At 58.6% G+C, this 12,648-nt stretch overlaps 1 protein-coding gene across 1 annotated transcript in view; it reads right to left on the reverse strand.

Annotated features, from left to right (window-relative positions):
- Positions 1–859: 859 nt before the first annotated feature.
- Positions 860–12,648, reverse strand: part of CSK (C-terminal Src kinase) — a 62,106-nt gene continuing 50,317 nt past the window's right edge. Inside the window, exons 4-13 of the mRNA XM_054042647.1 lie at positions 12,403–12,515; positions 9,653–9,872; positions 7,223–7,316; positions 7,044–7,109; positions 6,334–6,433; positions 5,866–5,956; positions 4,844–4,917; positions 3,639–3,834; positions 2,855–2,941; positions 860–2,001 (exon numbers count right to left, since the gene is read on the reverse strand). Of these exons, the coding sequence (XP_053898622.1) occupies positions 1,819–2,001; positions 2,855–2,941; positions 3,639–3,834; positions 4,844–4,917; positions 5,866–5,956; positions 6,334–6,433; positions 7,044–7,109; positions 7,223–7,316; positions 9,653–9,872; positions 12,403–12,515 (1,224 nt within the window). The 3' untranslated portion in view covers positions 860–1,818. The remainder of the gene's footprint in view (positions 2,002–2,854; positions 2,942–3,638; positions 3,835–4,843; positions 4,918–5,865; positions 5,957–6,333; positions 6,434–7,043; positions 7,110–7,222; positions 7,317–9,652; positions 9,873–12,402; positions 12,516–12,648) is intronic.

The raw sequence follows: 12,648 nt of genomic DNA on the forward strand, positions 1-12,648 counted from the left end.
GGCCCAAGTAATGGCCTGATCCGGCCATTGCCATCAGTTATCATCTTGACTAGCAAGTTTGATCGTTTCCCGGTTCAAATGGAGTCCTTTGCCACCTCTACGCCAGATTCCTTCAATGCTCATTCACTGGGGTTAGCTTCAGGGATGTTCCATACACCTTGCCCGCTCCTCCTCTGAACGTGCGGAGTGTTACATTGCTGTGCGCTCTCTGCAATCCATGGCACCACTGAAGAGCTAACCAGCCCCATGCAGCCTGGCCCCCACTGCCTACGATGCCATCGCCCCCTTTCCAGACACCCTCCGGACCCCACTGGAGATTACATTACGAGTCAGTAGGTCTGACCTTTCAGGAGCCATTTTGCTTCCCCTTGCAGGACCGTTCGGATCCGAGGCCGATGACCTCCCAGGGACAATGCAACACCCAGCTGTTCACACAGGATTTTGCTTAACAAAGGAATGGCCTTGTGGTCAAAGTACCGGATCAGAACTCTAGAGCACCGGGTTCAAGGGCTAGACCTGTCTCAGACACCCTGAGCAACCAAGGGCAAGTCAATCTCGCTGTGCCTCCAGTCCCCATCTGTAACCCCCCCTTGCAAAGCACAGAGATCTGCCACTGAAAGGGGCTACGTAAGAGGTAGATTTCCGTATATCTGGGTGTTCGTTACGGTAACAGATTGGACAAGCCATGCAGATGGCGGTTGGGTCCCCAGGGTGGTAAAATACCAGTCGTGGGACGCATCCCCATCATGACTCACTGTCAACATCTGGCAGTGCAGCACCCTTCTCCCTTAGGCTGGCCTCCGGCTGAGGTGCACCCCCTAGTGGGGAGGCAGAGAAAGACACCTGGTGAAGCATGGAGGTGTGTGTCCGTATGGAATGGTTTTATTACAGTTTAATCTCACAGTTGGCAGCATTACATGAGAATAAAGCACTGGACAGGACTGGAAAAGGCCTCTGGAGACGGCATGCAAAACACTGCAACAAGTTAAAGCGAAACAATTCAACAATCACCCTTGGTTTCTCAGTTATTTCACCCGGTCAGTTAGCAGACTTGGGATTTTCCTTCCCTTCGGGTGGGTCGATTTGTTTCTTTCTTTTTTAAACCTTTTTTTAAATTTTTTTTTCAATTACATTAAAAAATAAGAGATTCGTACTTTAGTAAAACCCCAGCGCTTGGCTGGCCTGTTTCCATTTGAAATAATAAAAAATAACCCAAAAAAACCCAGAGAAAACAACTGAATTAGAAGTTTTTAAGCAATCGCAGGACTCGTGTGAGGAGTGGGAAATACCCCCAGCAGTAGGACACCCCACATTTATCCTCTCCCCCCTCCTCCTCTGGCTTCCCTCCCTCCGCCCCGGCCCCTGCTGTCGTGATCCTGTGAGCTGGAGAAACGGAGATGTGATCCCAGGGAGAAATCGAGGAGGAGAAACTCTATGGGGAAGGATCGGCGGTTGGGGGCAGGGAGGGAGTGTGGGGGTAACAACATGCCGCTAAAATATTAGGATTCCCTTCCCGGTTTGGTTTCTACAGGGACAAGGTGGTGGGGGCAGCCTCAATCAATCCATCTCACTCCCGCATCTCCAGCCGGCCCAGCCTAAGGGACCCGAGGAGGGGGAGGCAGACCTAGGGTGGGGATATGCACAAGTCCAATATGTCTCTCTAGGATAGTTCCATGGGTGGAGCAGGTCCAGCAGCTCGCTCAGTCCTTCTCCCCTCCCCCATCTGACCCCTCCCCCACCCCCGCTACCTGAGCAGGGGGGTGGGGCGGGACCGAAGGGAGAAGGGGGGGTGTCTTGAGGAAGCCCCGCCCCCCCGTCTCACAGGTAGAGCTCGTTGCCTTTGATATGCTCTAGCTGTTCCCGTAGTTGGTGGAAGGAAGGCCGGATGATGGGGTCCAGGGTCCAGCAGTTTTTCATCACCTCGTAGACGACCTGGGGGCAGCCGTCGGGGGCGTCCATCTTGTACCCCTTCTCCACGCGGGGAACGACGTCCTTCAGAGGCTGCGAGGGAGAGGGAGGGAGGCTGGAGAGATGGCTCCTTAAGCTCCTGGCCCCTCAGTCGGACTGCGGTAGCCCCGGAGGCCCCTACCTACCAGGATGAGGCCCCCCGAGTGCTAGTGCTGAACATAGGCCAGGTTCCCTGCCCTGGAAGTTCACACACTTTCACCTCCTCCCCCCTTAGAGTCTCTCCACTGGCTCCCCTCTCACCAGCACAGACAGAGGGGTCAGGCCCCTTCCGGCTCAGCCCCCAGATCTACTCTCTTAGCCAGTCGTCCTCCTCCGGCTAACACTTCGAACCCATCAGTCTGCTTCTCCCTCGGCTCCTAGGGAGATTAACCCTCCCTATTTCAGCCCTAAAGGCAACCTCGACTAGCGCTCCAGATGGACCTCTGTGAGGGGCCGGTTGGGGCCCATCTCCTCCTGGGGGTTCTTAGACCATCCTCTGCAGCAGTGGCAGAGATGGGATGCTGCACTAGATGGACCTCAGAGCCGAGCCCAGCTGGCCACACCTAGGAAACCAACTCCCCGAAGCTGCGTGTCAAGCCAACCCCTTTCTCCTCCTTCAGACACACCCCGGCCAGCCAGTAACAGCCCGGGGCTGGGGAACTACACCTAGTCAAGCTCGTCTACAGGAAAACATGCTTGTGGGATAGATACCTTGGCCTCTCGACTCCTGCACTTCCAGAGGAACAGACACTGGGCTGCTCCGGTGAGCAGCACGTGGAAAAACCCAGAGCCTCCCCTCCGCCCGCCCCCCCAAGATCAGGCCCAAGCGGACTCAAGCAGCGGGGCCGGGGGAAGGGAGGGAGGGAGGGAGCTGGCAGCTGCCCCCTGGGGCATTGCCCTCACTTACAATTCTCGGATAAGGCACTCGCCCGAAGGAGTAGATTTCCCAGAGAAGGATCCCGAAGCTCCACACGTCCGACTTGGTGGAGAATTTCTGCAGGGGAGAGAGCCAGCCGCAAAGGGATCAGGGGGATGGCACGGGGCGTGGAGCGGCTGGCGAGCACGGAGTAGGGAAGGAGGACCCACGACCAAAATGGGGAGGGCATCAAACCTCCCTGGTTAATTCAGTGCTGCACTGCCTGCCTGCACACGCTGGCGAGTGTGCCCTCTGCTGGGAGGAAAGGAGAATCCAGGCTCCACCCTGGCTTTCAGCTAACCACCTTCACTGCAGCCAGCAGCGGTGCTTTTATCTCCCCATCGCAGCTCTCCAAGCAGCCTGGGGCCTCCTGCAAATGGTGGAGTAGTTTCCCCAAATCCACAGAGGAGGCGGGATTAAGAGACTGAGCCCCCATCTCCCTCCCTGGGCAGCAGCGTCCATAACAAGGGAGGAATATTTCTTCCCATAGCCCTGGGGGCAGCTCTTCCATGGACCCCTGCCCCCATGTCCTCTGAGCTGTGTAGGGGCAGGACTGTTCTGCCTTGCGCAAGCCTGTCTGGCCCTGCAAGGGGAAGACATCTCCCCAGCCGGGCACACCCAAGAAGGAGTAAGCCCCTGGGCAAGGCAGGTGACCAGCTCGCCTAGTCACTATGGAAAGCAGAATCTAGCCACTTATATACAGAGCACAGGACCATGGGCACTTGATCACTGGGGCAGCGCTGGGGAGGGGGAGCCTGCCCCGTCCCCTGCTCACCTTTTCTCTAAGTGCTTCCGGTGCCGTCCATTTCACTGGCAGCTTCCCCGTGTCCTGAGTGGACGACGCCTCCTTCGTCAGCCCAAAGTCGCTGACTTTGGCGATGTTGTCCTCTGAGACCAGCACGTTCCTCGCCGCCAGGTCCCGGTGGACAAAGTTGTTGGCTTCCAGGTACTCCATGGCTTCACAGACGTCTCTGGGGGGTGGGGGAGAGTGTGTCAGGCGTAGGCACCCAGCGGGGCTTGGGGCTGATTGCTGGCTGTTTATCCACAGCAGTTACAGAGTGAGGGTGGAGGGACTCCTGAGGCTGGAGGGACTCCTTTTGGGGAGGTTTGTCCCCACTGATCATTCAATCCACAGCCTCCAAGGAAGCCAATTCATGCCAATGACCGTGGCGGTTTGGTACCTTCTAGGAACTGGCCTGAGACCCACCTCACTTATTTCACAGAAGCCACTGATCAGACATCCAATCATAACAACTAAGTCACTGGCTGAAGTTGAACCTGTCACCTAGGAGTCCCATCAACTGTCCCCACGTGGCACAGTCCCCCCCGTTCGCTGTGAGCCCCACCACTCCACCCATGGGTCTGCCAGTGAGTCACTCTACAGCACCAGAAACTCATTAGGCTGCTTGTAAAATACCCAGCTGGCTGGTGCGAGGGGGAGCAGCAAGCCCTGGGCAGGACTGGGCTAGCGGTGGAAAAGCAGACCTGGAACGTGACTGCAACGTCCCGAGCTATCCTGCTGATGGAGGAGATGGGACAGAAGGGGGCTGTACTGACTCTGCGGGGCCAGGAGGAGGATACTGCAGGACAGAAATCAGACTCCAGGATGCCCAGGGGGCAGATCTGCTGTGCAAGAAAGTGCCATTCATGCACAAGAGCTAGATCCTCACAGGGCAGAGTCAGGAGGGCTGGTCAGGATTCCCGGCGCTGCTACTGGATTTTTCGCGTGGCTGCAGGTCACCTAACTCCTGTTTGCCTGAGCTGTCCCATCACCCCCCACAGGAGGCGAGCTGGGAGGCTTAGCTCATAACACCTGGAAAGCGCTTTGAGATCCTCGCAGGGGAGGTGTGAGGAGAAGCACAGAGGCTCTGATGCCAAGAGGCTCAGGGGCTTGTGGTGAGCAGATCGTCGGTAAGAACCCCTGGCTACCCCACCATCCGCTCTGGAACCCAGGTCATGGAGGCCCAGCTGCGTACTTACAAGCAGAACTTCAGCAGGCAGTCGCCCCCCAGCACAGACCTCCCTCGGGATCGCAGGTAATCAACTAGGCTTCCCTGGCAAGAGAGTGAAACAGGACCATCAGAGCTCACCTGCTAACCCCTGAGGCTGCCTCGACAGCCCCCTGGCGCCCTGCCCAAGTGAAGCAGAGCCCGGTTGGATCTGGAGGAGGATGGGAGACTCCTCGGCAGTGCTGCGGGGAGCAGGTGGCTCTCTTCTCTCGGTCAGTAACGGACCAATCCCCACAAAGCACTGGGGGCGCTGACTGCAGGGGTCGTGTCAAATAGGCAATTGCCACGGTGCCTGTCACAAGCCAGAGCCTCCCAGCATTGCCCCTGGTCTAAGCCGATGTGGGGCGATGCTCAGTGGGGACCAACCCCGAACCTGCCCCCAATAGGTGCCGTGCTGGGGCCGCCTGTTTGTGCCCAAGCATTAGAAACACCAGGCCCGACTCCTCAAGTGCCTGTGAAGAGACGATTGCAGCCAGTGCTCCAGGGGGTCCCAACCGCCCACTGCAGGGGGGCTGCCGGCTCCGTTCACAGGACCCATAATGCACCAGGAGGTGCCCAGGATTTGCCAGGAGTCCCTGAAGCACCTTTCCCAGTGCTGGACACAGATGCGTCCTGGGGTGTCCAGCGACTCACGGATGCGCTTGGGCGTTACCATGGCTGCCATAGGGCGCATGGGAAGCAGCTTGGTGGGGTGCTGCAGATGTAGGCACGTGTAGGATCGAGTGAAGGGCAGCTAAAGGGAAGGAGGATTCCAAGCCTGGGCAGCTTTCTATTGGCTGCGCTGCTTCCCACGTGCACTGGCAAACTTATGGGGGCAGATTGGGAGGTGGGAGCAGGGGCGGCCGGGTGTGCCGGCGCTCAGCGGGCGAGTTCTGCTCTCAGTGCCAGGGAGGGGGGGTTGTTGTATTTAGCATGGAGCCTGTTTGATCCCTGCTGCCAGACCTCACACAGGCTCCCAGGGACCGGCTGCCTCCCCCGGCCACAGGGCCTCACCTTTGCCATATATTCAGTGACGATGTAGAGACCACTCTTCTCCTCCACGATCACCCCCAGCAGCTGTACCAGGTTGCTGTGTCGGAGCTGCCTGCAAAGCCACGGGGCGCTAGCTCAGAGCCAGACAGCAGCATGCAGATCTGTGCTGGCCCCAGCCAGTGCCCACCCCCCAGGGCACAGGGACATCGCTGCAGACACAGAGCTGGTGCCTGGCGGCTCGCCATTACTACGCGCCATCATCACACGCCATCCACCCAAACCCGTCACACCAGAGGGCTCTCCTTCCCCCAGAGCCACCCCACTCCACTGCCCTAGGCCTGCTCTCCACTCGCCCCCCAGCCCCGCTTCTGTCTCCCATCACCACCGGATGAGGTCTCCCTGTCCCCTGCCCCGCTCTCCCATCCGGGAGGCATTTTCTCTCTCTCTCCTCCGGGAATGCACGACCTCCCAGCCCCCCGCGACACTCACGTCATCACTGAGGCCTCCGCCAGAAAGGCCTGTGCGGTGGCGTCGTGTTTAATGCACTTCACGGCGACTTTGTTGCCACGGTAATCGCCCAGCATCACGTCTGAAAGGAGGAGACACGGACTGAAGGCGCCTAAGAACATCGGCACCCCCTCCCCACTGCCTGGGGAACCCCCCAGACTGCCCCCCGCCCAGCCCAGGCCTTGCGGATTTACTCGCTGGGGGAGAATCAGTTTGGGATTCAGGCACAGATTAAGAAGTCCCGAGTTCTAATCCCAACTATGCGACCTCAGCCAAGTCCCCCTCTGCACCTCACTCTCCCCCAATCCGTACATGGGGACAAGACCAGCCTCTGATCTCGGGATGCCGTGGGTGTAAGAGCTAAGCCAGCCTGCTGCACTGGTGGGTCAAGACACTGAACTTATCACGGCCCCGAAGAGCTTCAGGAGCCTCAGCTGGAAATGCCGGTAATGGGCAAAGGGTCACTACAGCTAGAGCCAGGGAGCAGCTGGAACTGACTGGATTCCTGCTGCCCCCCAAGAGCATCACCCCCTCAGGGTGGGGAAGCCAGTGGGGAAGGAGCCAGAGGGAGCCCAGAGCTAGAACGGCATGAGACTGGATCCTTCCTCTAGGGGAGGGAGAGGGGTTGGGCTCAGCCCCCAATTCCCCTCCCCACCCCCAATGGCAGAGCACAAGACCTGAGCCCGACTGACCTCCAAACTCCCCTTTGCCGATGGTCTGCAGAAGCTTCAGGTCCTTCATGTTGAGGGCCCAGCCGCCTGGAAGGGGAAGGGAGAGGTGAGCAGGCAAACAGACCAGCTGGGATGGATGGGGAGGGGGGGCAGGGAGGGGGCTGCTGACGGTGCCGCGCCCCACTCAGGGATGCACTCACTTCTGGAGAACTCGTCCTGAGCCGCTATCGTCCCCTCCATGAGTTTGGGTTTGATGAGGCGTGTGCAGAGCCCGTCGGCGTCCGTGGTGTAATGCTGCCGGGAGGAGAAGGCAGGAGGTGAGACCCCCACCCAGCCAGACCTCACTTAGGAGACCTGGGGTCTGATGCCACCGACTGGCTGTGTGATCCCGGACACCTTCGCTCCACTGATGCACAGTTAATCGCGAGGCCCAGCTCCTGCCATCCCCACGCAGGGCTGAGGGGAGCGGATACCCCAGGGCAGGTCTGCAGCTCCAGGGGAGAGTCCAAAATGGGGAAGATGGGCGGGGAGACCAAATGAACCAGTGAGATCTCCAATTCCCCTTCCTACGTAAAGGATGGGATGGCCCAGGCAGACTGATTTCCCAAGGGAAACAACCTGGGTTCCTTTCCCTGCTGGCCAGGGCAGCAGTGTCGGGCTGCAGGGGCTCACTGAGGGAGGCTCCCATTTAACCCAGCTCTGCTACCACAGGGTTTGTCTGATGTTCCCCCCACAGTGATTTTTAGTGCTCACAAAGGCAAAGGAGCGATACTGGGGGGGGGGGGGTCTGGCAGAGAACACCATGGGGCAAATGCCTGATCCATCTCCTAGCTCTAAAATCCAGACTGACAGCCCCCCCCCCCCCCCCCCCCCCCCCGCCCCCGGTCAGGTCCCAGCCCCTGCCCTGATCATGCTCCCCCATTCCTGATCCGCAGTCCCTTCCAGCTTTGCCAACGCCCCCCAGTCTCGCCCTGCAGCCCCGCAGTATAGATATTCCACCCCTTCCCCCAGCATTCATGCTAATGGCTCCTCATTTCGGACCGGCGTTTCCCCAGGCTATTTCAGCCTGGCCGGTCTGTGCTGAACAGCTGGGCTGGTTTCTGTGGCCTGGCCAAGCATTTGCAGCATGCAGCACACACGGGGCATCCCACTTCCAGGGACTGGGATGGGGCGGGGGAGGAATTGGCAGAGATACCAGAGGGAAAAACGTGAGTTCCAGAGTGCTGATCAAACGGTGCAGTGGCACAGTCTGCCCACCAGGGGGTAGCACGAGGACAAGAACAGACCAGTTGGTCTTAGCACAAGGGCCTGCAGAGCAGCTTGTCTTGCAGGCGCCTGTCTGAGCCCTGGAAACAAGGGTGAATTGGGGACACATGCTGGGCAGACGACCCCCTGCTCTCCACGTGCACCCAGCGCAGTGCTGCCCACCTTCCTTTGCAGCACCAGGTGTTGGCTACAGCAAGGATCCTAGGCTAGGCTGATCTGCGGGGTCTGCTCCAGCCAGGAGACAGCCACATCCTCTCCCCTCCCCCCCCAGGGCCATCTCTGCCCCAGGGAGTTCCAGTGGGCACTCTGCACTAATGCCAACAGAGCCCAGCCTCCACCCCAGAGCTAACCAGCTGGACAAGGGATCACAGATGGGTGGCACCCAACCAGCTCATGTCCCTTCACCCCGGTCGGTGCTGAGCGCTGGCCTGTGTGAGCCCAGTGGAGCCCTGGTGACCTCAGATCTTGCCACGCCCGTCCTGACCTGGAGGGCAGGAGTTGTTCCTGGCTGTGAAAGATCAGGGTGTGTAGGGCACCAGGACCCTGCCCACCTCCCAGCCATGATGCCGGGAACTTTCCCATCACCCTGGGAGATGTGCCGCTATGCTCAAGAGAGGAACCAATGCAAATCTCCCTGGGCTACTCCACCCTCTGGCGGGCTTCCCACCCCCTTGGAGCCAGCCCCTTGCCCCAGCGTGCTCAGCTCCCGAGAGAGGCACGAGATTTTCGGATTCCATCACACAGCGAGGAGCCTCTTCCTGCCCAGGCTGGGGGGTGGCCCTGAGAGGCAGGAAGTGCTCAGCAGGTTTGTCTGAATCATTATCAGGGCAGAGCCAGGCTGAGCCCGGCTAACCGCAGCCTGCGCCGAGCGCTGTGGGGAGGGGAGCTGGGCTCCTCAGCAGGGGGAGGGGAGGGCACAGCTACTTGAGTGCAGATGGGACGTATCTGGCCCAGCGCCGGAGACTGGTGGCCTGCGTTTTCCTCCAAGGCCAGTGCAGCGGGAACCTCCCCATGACCAACTGCCCTCCTGATACACCGTCACCCTGAGTGGCAGATGCCCTCTCTAGGGCTGAAAGAGAGGAGTTGAGTCTCCGTGATCCCCTTTGCAGAGTCCTGCCAGCACAGGGGTGGTGGGTGTGCATAACACAGAGATCACCATGTGCTGGGGGGATGGAGCGGGGTGCCCAGAGAACAAAGGATTTGGAAAGCAAATCTTTATGCAAATTCAGCGTTGCTAAGCGGGCAGCTTAGGATGGTGACTGCATGGAGCAGGTGCTGGGAGTCCAAGCCCGTGGGCCATTACCATGGAGGGCTGGAGACCTGGCCAGGCCGAGCTTTTGGGGAGTCCCTCCCCCACAGCTCACCTCCACCAGCTGCATTAGGTTCTCAAAGTAGACCTCCTCATCGATGCTGAGCTTGCTGGAGGAATAGATGATGCGGTAATGCTCCACCTTCCCCTCGCAGCTCACACACAGGGTGTAGTCGCCCGGGTAGTTGGTGCTCTCCCGCACCAGGAAGAGGCCCGTCTCCGGGGGGTACAGCAGCCGCTCTGCCTGCTCCCGCGTGATCTTCCCATGGAACCAGCTGGGGTAGGAGGAGAGAGAGCAAAGGGGTAAATTCACTGCCCCAGCATGTGAGGGACACAAACCTGGGCACAGCGAGGACAAGGGTTCTTATGCACAGCTTTGCCAGTGCCCCTCAATCCCGACCTGCAGCCCCCCTGCGAACCCAGCCCGGTGCCCCCACAGCTCTGCCAGTGCCCCTCGATTCTGACCTGCAGCCCCCACAGCTCTGCCAGCCCCCCTGCTATCCACCCCGGTGCCCCCACAGCTCTGCCAGTGCCCCTCAATCCCACCCTGCAGCCCCCACAACTCTGCCAGTGCCCCTCAATTCCGACCCCCAGCCCTCCTGATGTCCCAGTCCCAATCAGAAGCCATTGTCCAAGGAGGAATTGTTCAGGGGACATTGCCAGTGTGAGCATCACTCAAGCCATGGGGAGGAACTGGGGCTGAAGGGGGAGTGTCTGCAAGGGAAATGCAGGAGGGCGACAGCACAGCCGTTAGAGAACAGAAACAGCTTCCTGGGCACGCAGGGAAATGGCCCTGTCCCCATCCGCTTTGGCCACGTCCCACCCTTGGTGCTGCCCGTGTGAACACGACTTATTGTGCCTGTCACACGTGATCAGGAACGTGCATCTTCCTGTAAGGCCTCAGACCAGTTCAGCCACTGACACCGAGCCTCTGCTGCAGGACAGGAGGTGCCGAGGTAGGCAGAATGAGCAAGCCAGGCACAAGGCAGGAGATGATAAGCAAGGCGCACACAGGAAATCCTTTGAGAGAGTAGGAAAGGGAGCTAGGTAGCTGGCAGTGCAAGTTTCCTGCCAGGGTGTAGAGCATTGCTGGGGGCCAGAGCATGCACAGGCTCCCAGGCAAGGAAGCAAGCAGATGCATGGAGCCCAACAAAGGCCTTAGGGTGCTAGCACAGCGTGGAGGAGGAGCAGAGAGACTGCTGGTGCCCAGACTGCATGAGATGAGCACAGATCGAGGGGGCAAAACACCATTAGAGAACTGTAAGCCGCACGGGCTCGGGGTGCTGCTGATCTGCACTCATCTAGTGCTGTCTAAAGCCCCACACGTCCCAGGCCTGTGGGTGCTTCCTCCATCTCCAGAGACTCGTAACTGCGTAGGATGGCGGGACCAGCTGCTGAAAAGTGACCCCAGCTGTGGGACATGGATCTTACTTCACAGCGCTCCGATGGGAGGAGAGGTCAGTGTTTCTGGCTGGGAGACGTGTCTGCAGGGCACTGGGAGCAGGAGACCCAGACACCCCGAACAGACGTCCCAATCCCATGTGCATTTCCCTCTGGGCAAGGCGCTCCCGATCAGGAGGTGTCGGCCACCCACAGCGCCTGCAGCCCTTACAATCAGAGCCTCTTGTAACAATCGGCCAGGCCACACACAAGCCCTGCTGTGCCCAGAGCCCCAGTGACTGAGGGGTTAACCAGGAAATACACCCCGGAACACACACACACACACACACACACACACACACTGCTGAGATCGACACAGCTCCAACAGGTGTAAGCACCAGGAAGTGCAGAACAGAGTCACCAGAGCAGGTGCAGATCTCCTGGCTTCAGCTTTCAATGCTGACCCTCCCCTTACACAAGACACTGTCCCTCACTCCACCCCCCAGGACTTCCTCTGCCCTGTGTTCCACACACTGCCTGCTGCACCCACTGTGAGCTGGTCTGCGACAGCCATTTGCTGCGAGCACTGTCACCACTACATCTAAACTGCATCAGATCTTCTGGATTTAAGCCGTCATTAATTGCTCTTGCTAACTGGCATGAGCACCCTCTACTGGTGAATGAAAGTATAATCCACCTGCACACGGCCCCCATGCACCCAAAGGAACACCGCTAGGTGCAAGTCCCATTCAAGATTGCACTTGAATTTGGAAGCTATGGGTTAAGCAAGCCTAGGATGAGGCCACTGGACTGGTGACCCATGAAATGGGATGTTGCAGGCATGAGGGGCAGCATCACAGGGGCATTTTTCCCCACATACTTGGAACATTAGGAGGATAAGGGCTCAAAAACCCCTTGTGCCTTCTCTCTTCTGGTTGGTGGGAAGCCTTTATAGCTGCAAAAAAACCCTTCTAAACGTGACCCTATGTTGCATTTGTCTTCCTTAGTCTGCAGACAGATAGCTCCAGTGCCTCTGTAGATGCTCATAGCTCTCCGAAGCAGCCACAGAACAAAGTTAACAAGATTTTGGTCAGTTTCTCTGCTGTTATTCAGAGCCTCAGCGGTGAAACTGACAGAAACCAGGTCAATTTCCCTCTGCTGCTGGGAAAGCCATGAACCCAGGAACTGATGCTGTTGCATCTCTTTGCTGGCTCTCTCTCTGGTAGGGCAGCTTTAGCCCTCTGGCTTGCAGGTCTTCAGTAAGTTTTCAAGCCCTGTGTTAGGCAGCACTCAAATCATCAGTCCAGCCTTGCTCCAGATCTACTGTCCTGCTGCCCATGGCCACCACAACGCAGCATAGGATCTGGGTGGCAATTGGTAAGACGGGTCTTGTTCCTAGTTCTGCCCCTTCCTCTGGATACTCACGGCATCAGACTGAGTTTGGTTCCAGCTTTCACTCCTTCCCGCTTCTGAACATAGTTGGCAGGGATGATCCCCTCACGGCCCACCTTGTTTTTGGCTTTGTACCAGTTGGGATCCTGGGAAGGGAAAGCAGAAGTGAGCCGAGCCTGTGTGCCTATGTCACCCACAATGCTCTCCCCCTCGATCCCACTGAGCAATGCACTGCCATAGAGAGACTTACATCTACACAGCGCCTTTTGTCTTGGGGGA

Source organism: Malaclemys terrapin, chromosome 10 (assembly GCF_027887155.1).
Source record: "Malaclemys terrapin pileata isolate rMalTer1 chromosome 10, rMalTer1.hap1, whole genome shotgun sequence".
Lineage (NCBI taxonomy): Eukaryota > Metazoa > Chordata > Testudines > Emydidae > Malaclemys > Malaclemys terrapin.